General features: G+C 36.9%; 1 protein-coding gene across 5 annotated transcripts in view; it reads right to left on the bottom strand.

The window, feature by feature from the left end:
- The window catches only part of ETV1 (ETS variant transcription factor 1), a 51,497-nt gene extending 45,307 nt beyond the window's left edge, over nucleotides 1-6,190 (bottom strand). The window contains exons 1-4 of one of the 5 annotated variants that reach the window (XM_063452406.1): nucleotides 6,040-6,190; nucleotides 5,168-5,319; nucleotides 4,661-4,748; nucleotides 3,478-3,525 (exon numbers count right to left, since the gene is read on the bottom strand). In XM_063452406.1, the coding sequence (XP_063308476.1) occupies nucleotides 3,478-3,525; nucleotides 4,661-4,748; nucleotides 5,168-5,212 (181 nt within the window). In that variant the 5' untranslated portion in view covers nucleotides 5,213-5,319; nucleotides 6,040-6,190. Of the gene's footprint in view, nucleotides 1-2,738; nucleotides 3,106-3,477; nucleotides 3,526-4,660; nucleotides 4,749-5,167; nucleotides 5,320-6,039 lie in introns of those variants that run through there. The other 4 variants (XM_063452405.1, XM_063452408.1, XM_063452407.1 and 1 more) reach the window with 4 other exon arrangements.
- Nucleotides 6,191-10,996: the final 4,806 nt, after the last annotated feature.

Below are 10,996 nucleotides of genomic sequence, written 5' to 3'. Positions count from 1 at the left end.
AATTAAGTACAACCATCATTTGTAACAAAAGTTACTCTTACTGAAGTTATCATTCGGGGCAGAACTATTCCTACTCTTTCAGAATAAAAACGCTGCTGGGAAACACCAATATAAATTTATCTGTCTAGTCTGGACATCCATTTATTAGTTATGCCATATGAGGTGAAGGAAAAAAATAAAATAAAAAAAATTAAAACACTTGCACTTTTAGGCACGATTAGAAAAACACATACAAGAATTTGAGAACAAGCCCAATGACGACATAAGATAAACAATTTGAAATAAATACATGCTCCTGGGGTTTAACTAGGTCAATGTAAAAAGTGTACATTGATTTTTGCTCCTTAACTTGGTAACTCCAGACATACAGTTGACAATCATGTTGCACAAACACAAAGTTTAAAATATAAGAAAACTAGAAGTAATCTAGTAATCTAGCGAAACTCCCAGATTCATCTCTTTGCTTCTTTCTAAATTATTACACACACAGCTTTAAAAAAAAAAAAAAAAATGAAATTTATAAAACAACTCACCTACAGATTGTTCATTTTTTTCATAGCAAGTGTAATTCAATCTCTTGCCTTTGCGTAAAGAAAAGCCTGGTTTCACTCATTGTTCTTACGCAATAATAGAGGCATTGCCACTTTAGCAGACCTTATTCACCAAACCTTGGATGCCTATCTGGCATTCGGAAATCCATTCAGTCAAACTCCTCCCCTTGTCTTGTGTGAATGCATGCAAGTACAAACCATAGATACACAACCCAATATGTAAACTGTTCAGTACAGGTAATTTATACCAAGACAGAACTAAATGTAACACTGTACAAAGACTTTGCAGGTATACAGATTTCTTGTTCCACCTGGAACAAAAAAATTAATAAATAAAACTATATTCCCAAATACTATTCTAGAAATCCATAGTCAACTACCAATATATACAAACATACATTCACTACCCACACTTGGTTAAAATAAATAAACATACTACAAATATATCAATGCACACTGCAAAATGTCTCAACACAGGAGTAGAAAATCTAACGAAATGGTGTATTAATTATAATTGGGGGGTGCTTTAAAAACAGAAAATCTAGGTTACTGGAAATATTCTATTAACCACATCTTGAGATGTTGATATGGATATTTCTTGACATAGCGAATAGTAGGTGGCGTTCAGAATGTAAGCAGACAGGCATGTGTCTAGATTTATCTTACTAGATTGTGTTATCTGTAGTATATTATATATAAAAGTATTTCAAAAACAAACACACATACAGATTTTCTGGAAACAGCAAACAAAGTATTCTCTGTGGAGGCCTGGACCAACAAAGACAAAATAACCAATAGGAACAAGAATAATAATAAAAAATAAAAAAATACATTTAGAGAAAAAAAAAAAAATAACAAAAAATACAAATAAAAACACCAACAACAACAGCGCAGCACCTTTAGTGTACCTAGTTAATTTACATTAAAGGAACTATTAAAAACAATACACAAAAAGGTATTTTGCATTTTCAAAAGCCTTCTTAAAATATACATGTACATCATGATAAACATAGATGTATTCATAAACAGGCAATAATACATTTAAATATTTACAACCTCAAGCTATTCAGACAGAAAAACCTGTTCAGACAGGTACATCTACACCTGGCTTATTAACCAGAATGCTGATTCATCAGCATCCTGATTATTCAACCAAAAATATTCTACAAAACAACTCCACAATCTTACAACACTTCACTGATTGATGCAAAAAATAAGATTTATTTTTTCTCAACATATATAAGTATTTTAGGATTGTTATAAGGATTTGCCCTCACTTGAGCAAATTCTAATAACAATACTTCCCAAAAATGCACCTGGGTGCCTGCACACACGTTAATGATATTTACCTTAAGTTAATTCTAGAAATAACTTAATTTTCTATATCAATATTGAAAATGTTTGTACAATAAAAACCTATGAAGATAAGTATGGAAAAACATGATGTTAATGCATTTGTATAAGCAGCTCAGTTGTACAATCTTGCTGCCAAACACAACTTATGATGACATGTTAACAAATAAAAGAAAACCAAATACGAAAGTCAGAAATGGAAAACATTACCACTACGGGGACAAACTACTAGTTGGCTAACAGACTCTTGTGATAGCTCTAGAAGGACATACCCCTGTAAATTTCATATTTGCAAATAAAATACAAAACACACACTGCAACAGCAAGGCAAGTTCCACCCATGTTACATTATAATATTAAAATGTAAAAACTAGTCGTTCGGTTTTCAAATTCAGTGTAAAATAGAAACATTGTACAGGTTTTATTTTACGCATGTAAAAAAAAAAAAAAAAAAAGAACCACAACAACTGTAGACAGTAGCACTAACTAACTAGCACTAACCTAACTAAATATCTTTAAAAAAAAAAAAAAAATTACATTTAGCTAATGAACATTAGGTCTGCAATACAATGTATCTCTGGCCATCTGCTTCATTTTGCTACACAAATAATAATAGGAAAAAATAAATAAATAATAAAAAAAGGGTATATGGGACTTAGAGCCCACACCAGTATTTCAACATTAAAAAAAAAAAAAAAAAAAATAGATAACAAAAAAGTTAAAATTATAACTTAAAAATCCTAACACTTTCAAATACAGATGTTATAATTTCTTAAAATAAAAAATAAAAATTGTACAAAAAGTCTTGCATAAGAACATCAAATAAATACCCACCTAAAGTCCTATGCTGTGAGCAAGGCGGAAAGAAGACACTTGCACTCAATTCTTGAAGCATCCCGTCTTGATGAACTCAGAGAAACCAATTTCTGCCATCAGAAAGCTACTCTTCCAGAACACCAAAGAATCATGTGCGCAGCTCAAAAGAAAACAGCAAACCCTGTTCTGGCTGTCTGTAGTCTCTTGAGGTACACTGATATAAACCTGATCAATTGCAATTAAAAACTGAACAGAGGCTTAGAACTTGAAGTCTTGGAGCATTAGTTCTTGCCAAAAGCAGATGTGATTGTGAGCTGGAAGCAATTTCTCCTGGTAATTTGTGATGACACTGGGTAGCACAGCCCCAGAGTCCCCAAAGACATACTCATCAGAGGCTCTAATGTATGCATGACACATGAGGTGGCTCTTTTAGAGCTCAATTAATTGGGCTGAACATTAAGACAGCAAGTTCAGGACATGCTCTCTTTCCACCCCCCCAGCCCCCCCAATACACACACACTAGGGTTTATTCACTAAACAGTGAATTGTGGTTAATTTAAATCCATATTTCCAAATCCGGGATAAAATAGCAACGCTATAAGATTTTTGAGATTTGTTTCCCCCCAAATGAACTGTTTTGGCCAAAGCTTTGCAATGTAGCTTTTAATTCACTATATCTAACCATTTAGTGAATAAACCCTGCTCTTGGTTTTCCCATATATAAACATGTTTTTTTTCCCCTCTCATTGGTTCTTACCTTCAGCAAGCCATGTTTCCTGTAACTGGCTAAGATCTTGGAAGAGTTCTGCAAATAAAATAAAAAAAGATGTTGAACGGATAAAGATTTTGTATTACAAAAAAATAAATATAAATATATATATATATATATATATATATATACATACACACATACATACATACATATACACACACACACACACACTTTTATGACTTGTTTCTACATATAAACTGATTTTTAGAAAGCAAAGAGAGAACAAAACCTTTTGTCATAACTAATATTCTACAACAAACAACGTATAAAATGCTCTATGAAATCAGTCGACTACACAATATTATCTGAGATGATCTCATTAACTCTCCTCGTCCCCAGAATTCAAGAATAAATGCAGACAGTGCACTAGTTTCATAGTGAACTAGCAGCTGCAACATTATAAAAAAAAATAATAAAAAAAAAAAAAATGAATAAAAATAAAATTAGCAAATATTTTTAAAAAAGGCCCATCAGTAACAAACTTTATTTATAAAGAGCCAACAAATGAGCGGGTAATGTATAACTGAAGGAAGGGATATAATGCTTAATTTGATATATTTATATAGCAAGGGACTGAGAAACCTATTCACAAGCTTATAATTTAAACTGACAATTCAATGCATCTTTCTGAAATACAAAAAAAGCTAAAAAATAAATAAATAAGGCATACCCCTCTACACAGAGGGACAACTGTGTCCCCTTCCTGCATTAAATAGGTAAACACACTTACACAATGCACCCCCCACACACCATTTCCTACCACTTTTTGTTTGATGTTCTTCATTAGCACGCTATTGTGCATTAACAAAAGGTAGGACAAGAAGTGATAGTGGGGTGTATATTGTCAACAGCAGAGTGAATGCAGGGGGAAAATGGAAACTGTGAGAGGGCAGTGCAGGACCTCTAGAGCATAGCATGTAAATAGGACTATAAAAGCATTAACTGTTTCATCTCCAGGGATGAATCATTACTCTCCAAAAGGAGTAGCTCTCAGCCATGGTTAAAAACGAAGAGAAGTAGATCAGCAAATCACAGGGTAGGGTATATAAAACTCAGCAAGCATGTGTTCTTTACAAGCAGGTTTAGCACATAACAGATCTGTGAATGAGTCTAGGTGTAAGGCAATAAAGCCAAAACAATGCCATAGGATGGATATGAGAATTCTCACCTTCTGTATCATGAGCCAGGTCTCGATTTAGAAACTTTCTTTTTCTGACGCTTGTTATTCTTTCATGGCAGGTTCTCCCACTCGGATTCTAAAAACAGCAAGAATCACTGTCTGAGACATAAGTCAGCCCAGCATGTACTTTATCCCCAGGATTAAAAACACCATCAACTTACAACAGCACAGGGCTGCATAAACGTACAATTTATAGCCTGAAGAACCAATTAAAATGTCTTAATACACCCATTACATAATATGTATTAAAATAAAACTTCACAAGGTGATAGAACTACATGTGTTTTATGTGCCGTCAAGTTATGGCTTTAGAGAGAGAGAAACAAAAAAAAGTTTAGAATTGAGTTTTTAAAAGTTTAAATACACCAAACAAATGCTGCCAGTTTGAATATGTACATGTATCTACCAAGGGGCAGGATAAAACAAATTACTAGTCCTATAAAACAAACATTTCAGTGTTATGTTAACAAACAAACTTTTAAGATGATCACTCACATTGCTGACCATGTAAGGCACTTGTTGGTCATAAAATCCATCCATTCTGAAGCTCTCAGGCAAATCTTAAGATGAAAATGGATGTAATGGGCATTTATCTGGTGATTTCCAAGGGATCTGAGCTGCAGGCAACCTACAAGGGAACAAGATGGCTTTAGAAAAAAAAAAAAAAAATCATGAATGAGAGGCTTGAATTTGCATAGCTAATTAACCTCAGCAGTCCCATTCATAAAAACGCTCCCTGAAGCATTGCAATGAATTTGCATGAAAGGATGGCTACAAAACTTGCAAATATTCACTTTAAACGGAAGTAACGACCTTCAGGGAGTTTGAGTATTATTTACAAACCCGGTTACATGAGCAGATCTGTGCAAAGTGAGCTCTCTTGATTTGCAAACGTGTGCAAAACTAGTAATGGCGATCAACGTGATTTGCACCTAACGGGAGTTGATGGGGGGGTGTATGTAAGGGGTTAAGGCTGTTACCCTGCACATCCCAAGGTGCTAAAAGGGTTAAAAAAAAAATAATCCTGATAACATTTTTAAAAATAAAGAAAAAATACTGAAAAAAGAAAAAAAAAAATCCCAAGCAATCTTACTAATCAATAAAAATGTCTTTCTAGATCACTTTCCCGACATCCTTTTAACCCTTGCAGTGCTGGACGAGCAGGGAGTATAAAATGTGCACTGCACGCTCCCTCTAGGTGCACGAAGTGTTAACATTCTACCTTGGAATCCTGCTGAAATCACTGCAAGCAACCCCCCAGCCCCCCCTCAAGCATGTTGGTTTTCCAGAGCAATGACGAACAGTAAACAAAATAAATAATAATAACAGTAATAAAATAAACATAAAAAGTTGTTGGAAAGACCCACCTGATAGCGATCGGCTTGTACCAAACTCCCTCCAAATTTAATCATACAAAAATATTAATTATTTCCCAGCGCTTCCCCTTGTGAAAGCAGAAAGCGCCACTGACAGAGCTGGTTTGTGTGGGTTTTTCCTCTCCTTCTCCTCCAGGGGCCTCCTATCCAAACTGATAGATCTCTGCCTCCCATTGGCTCTCTGTCTCTTTCACAGGATCAGATTTCTGTCTGTCAATCAGGCTTCTCCCCCCTCTCCCTCTGATAAGAAAAACAATGGCTCCTGATCCCCCCCGGGGGAGCTGTCATGGTGACCTTTCTATTGCCCTTTCCTCACCCTTTCATTGCAATTCGGAAATGCTTTGTTTCCCTCCAGCTCCATTAACTTCCCCAAACAACACTGTACACACAGACATGTCCGATTCCTTCATTCACTCCATTCTGCACCCCACCCCCTTCCTAAAAAGCCAGCTCCCTCTGCACAAATGTTTCAAAGACCCCTTTGCATTTATTACTTTGTAGCGAGAGTGTAAGGAAAAAAGAAAAAAAAGTTTGCAGCCGTTCACCATGGAGGGGTATTGCATTTCCTGCATTATAGACCTATATATATATATTTATAAACAAGGCTGGCTTCATGTCATGCTATCAGCCAATCTTATTTAGTGCAATGGTATCATTGCTGACCTGCAGTATGTTAATGATATATTTGTCATAAATACCATATGCAATGCCTGTGTGCATCCAATTAACCCTTTGAGTTAATATGGAGTTAAACTCGCCGTAGCCTATCAATTATACACCCTGCGTGGGCAGCAGAGGCTTATTGTCTAAACCCCAAGTATATATTATTCATATATTGGATTTTGTTAGCCTGCGTCGGCGTATACAGGGTTAAATTCTAACAATGAACGAGAGAAATCTCAATGTATCCTTCCTGGTAAAATATATATATTTTTTATTAATAAATGCATGTATTGTTTACAGAAGGTGTATTTTTGGTTTAGGTGAAAACGTGAAAAAAACTGAAGGAACCGTGTAAACACTGCGTTCCGTTTGCAGAGCTCGGTTGAGCCCTTGCTTCGTTGTTGCTTTTCAGATAGATATTAAGTATCCAGGTTCCCTCCCCTTGTAATGTGAGCAACAGTTTGCAGAGACCGTCTGGAGCGGCCAGAGTAGGATTGGTTACCGGGGTAACCCAGGCGGGGTTTGGCTTCCATCCAGTCAGCCTCTGCAGGCCAGCCAATCAGAGCGCGTGTTTTTCTAATCTGATTGATGTGTTTATTCATAGACTCACGGCCCAGATTTGCCTTCAGGCCCTTTGAGCCATAGAGCTTCATTCACAAAAATTCCACAAAGGGTCACATGGAACTAAGAGGTGGAAAACAAGCCAAAGTTACCAGAGCTATGAAGAAAAAAAAAAAAAAACCTTACTGAAGAAAATAAAGTAAAAAAGAAAGCTCAAGTCCAGATACGAAGCAAATGTTTGCAAATGCAGCAGTCCTGCTGTGGCAGACCACAAAATCTAAGAAAGAGTGCCTTAAATAGTAAAAAAAAAAAATGTTTTCAATTTAATAGCTGCATTTTTCTTTCTTTTTTTTTCTGGATCGCAACTGTCACCTTATAAACTAAAGACGTTTAAAGAGTGGTAATTTACTGGGAGATTAAGTTGTTTTATTATTCATTAAAAATAAAAAAAATCACTTGCATTGCAAAATGTCTGTTATATGTAAATAAACCACACAGTCTCTTTAACTTTTTTTTTGGGGGGGGGGCGGGCGGAGGTGCAGGGGTGAAAAAAGATTTACAAGCAATACGCTAGGAAAACCTAAACTGAGGTTATTTATTCTGACTAGTACTGAGATCTGCCGTGTTTTCCCCAGACACCTTTCACTTTATGCAGAAGGGCGGCGTGAAGAACTGCGTCACAATCACCTGGCAGCGTGCCTTTGTCACATGGTGTTGGTAAGACTGGGGCAAAGTGCAGTTTGAGGCCATAAAAAGGAACACTCCAAACACCATAACCACTACACAGACTACAATGTGTAGTCAAACTGTTTAAGAACAGTTTGACAACTTACCTGGATTTCACCAGGTGCCTGCTGCCATTTCCCCTGCTGTTGGAAACTTTTGTCACTGAGCTAAACAGTTCAAACAGTTTTTAGGTTTAACTACTTACTCAGGCAGGGTTCCAGAGCACTACTGGCACCATAACCACTACAGCAGGTTGTAGTGGTTATGGTGCTTGTCATTTTCCTATAAAACTTGCTGCAGGTGGGATCAAGTACAGGCCATAAGCAAGAGTGTTAACAGCAAATACTACCAGAAGGTTGGGTTCAGAGCTTGAGAAGTACTGGCAAGTCAATAAGGCAGCTCAAACAACCCAGGCCAGAGTCTCTCTTACTCAGAAGAAATAGAAGATAGTAGAAGAAGGGAATTTGGGAGTATCACATCAGTAAAACCTCAGATGCAAGGCTGGCTGGCTGGCAGCATAGGCATCTGACAGGAAGTGCATGAAGAGATCACCAACTGCTTCCTGTCAGACTGGGGAGAGGTTCCTAAAGCTCCTCTACCCCTTGTCCCCGGCTCGGCCATGCTATACAGGAGTGAAAGGGTGTAAGACACATAGAGGAGGGGGGGTGGAGGAAAGAGACACATGGGGGCTGGGGGAATGAAATACATTAGGGGAGCAGGGGGAATGAGACACATGGGGGATCTGAGGGGGCACAAAAAGACAGAGAGGCTGGAGTAGAAAGATACAAATTGAGGGGCTAGGAAGGGGAGAAAGAGACACGGAGTCTGGGAAGGGGAGAATGAGACATAGAGGGGAGGGGAAAGGACAACGAGACAGAGGGTCTGTAGGAAGAAAGAGACAAGGTGTTGGGGGAACTGACACAGAGAGGCTGGCAGGATAAATAGACATAGAGGGGATGGAGAAAGAGAGAAAGAGATACATAAAAGGGGGTAAGAAATTCAAGAGGGGGATTAAGCAACACACAGGTAAAGATGCATTTTGGGGGAACGAGGAGGGGGCGGCACCTGTGTAGCTAAAAATCCTTGCACCTGCCCTGCTCCGATGTTATATGTTACAAAAAACAGGAGGGCAGGGGAGGTAGGCATAATATAGTGTAGTAATTCACACAACTGAAATTAAAGGGAAAAAAAATGCACTTGCAGAAGATGGAGCTAAATAGAATATCTGGGTAGAGCCTGTGCGATAAGGTCCCTGCCTGAAGATATTCTGATGCATATCTTGATCTCAATGTATGGTTCAGGGATATGGAAAGGAACACACAGGTAGACACTATATAGTGTAGTAGTTTTAAGTGCAGTTAATATTCTAAAACTAAGTAAAATATGAAATGCACTCACATTTATTGGAGCCTAATAGGAAATAGGAACTCGGTAAAATAACAGCATTCAATCTTGACTGGTTGCTTTGCTGGGAAACTTGTCATTCATGTAGGCACGTGCTATGGAAAGACATGCCCCCTTTATAGAAGGGTATATTGACAGTAATGCTAATTCCCATGAGTACACCCATCTTCCACCTCCACACCTTCCCACTCATTTGCTCCTTTTCCCAATTTCAGACCTGCAAATGCAATATAAATATTGCCCTGTAGTACGTATTTAGAATTCAAATACTGCATGAAGGACCTGCTGTCTCTAGATACAAGGCCCAAACCACATGCTTTAATTATAAATACGCTTCAACCATGACTGTTATTTGAACTGATGGGTTTTCAGAGCTGTGCTCATAAATCTGACAAATAATTTAAATATTATTCAGACTGACAGTTAAAAAAATTTTTTGTCTTTTTATTTTGGGTTTATGTTTGTAAATCTGTGTTGGACATCTGAAAATTAGATCTATTTATATGTGCATGATTCATATTTATTCATAAAATAGCAAATTATACCCCAGTACTGATTAAAAACATTTGAAGCATATTTCTTTTATAAATTATAAAAGATCATAATCTCTGCTGAAATGTGTCAGTGGTGGAACATTCTGTTTATGTAAACTAGTGCTATTGCAGTAAATCAGCATTCACAAAATTAGTTTTTTCAACCCTATCCAAATAAAACATGCATGAAAAGTTTTTTTTTTTTTTTTTTTAGTTATGGTAACTTTTTAAAAAATAGATACCAACAATAAATAAATATAATTATCAGAGTTATTCAGTAACCTGTGAATTTTAGGCCAGAACAGATGGATTAAAAAAAAAAAATCCAACAAGTAACTTGTGGTTTTCAGTTTACCTATTTTAGCTCAATATTTGAAATTCACTTTGAAGATTCAACAACTTATACTTTAGTAAATAACTATGTATGTGCATATATCACATTACCTATAATCATACATGGGAACTGCTTAAGCATGGATCGTACATCTCCCCTTTATTTGAATCTGGTGCTGACAGTCCTACCTTACACAGTCCTACCTTACATAAGTAAGTTTCTTAAAGTGGTACTGTCAGAATCCTATCCTGACAACCAAGATATTGTTTTATTTTATTACAGCAATACCTATAGTGGCCTCCCTAGCCACTAGTCAATCCTCAATCGCTCTCATCTGCCTCATATGATGTTCCAAGTCTGCTATAAAAGGCTACACCCAACTCATCACATGGCCTTTACATTGAGAGTTGTGCTCTGCTCCTGGCTCTAACTGAAACTGGGGTCTGATACAGAAAAAACATCTGTTCCTGGCTCAAACTGATTCCTGAAAAACCTGCTCAACTCTGATTTCCTTTGATCCATCCTGATTCATCCATACATCCTGCTTTTATTCAAACTGGACTTTGTTTTCTAACTATTCATTATTTGCTTTGGATCTAACCTGCCTGGACTTTACTAACCATACTATTAATTGCAACTCTCCGGGAAAACCCTGATCCACTTATCTGGTAACTTCTGTACAAAGCCTCCAAACTAAAGAGACTGTTCACCTTAACTTCGAACCAAC

Source organism: Pelobates fuscus, chromosome 4 (assembly GCF_036172605.1).
Source record: "Pelobates fuscus isolate aPelFus1 chromosome 4, aPelFus1.pri, whole genome shotgun sequence".
Lineage (NCBI taxonomy): Eukaryota > Metazoa > Chordata > Amphibia > Anura > Pelobatidae > Pelobates > Pelobates fuscus.
Note: the sequence above shows the minus strand (reverse complement) of the source record. Positions and strands in the feature narration are given on the sequence as shown.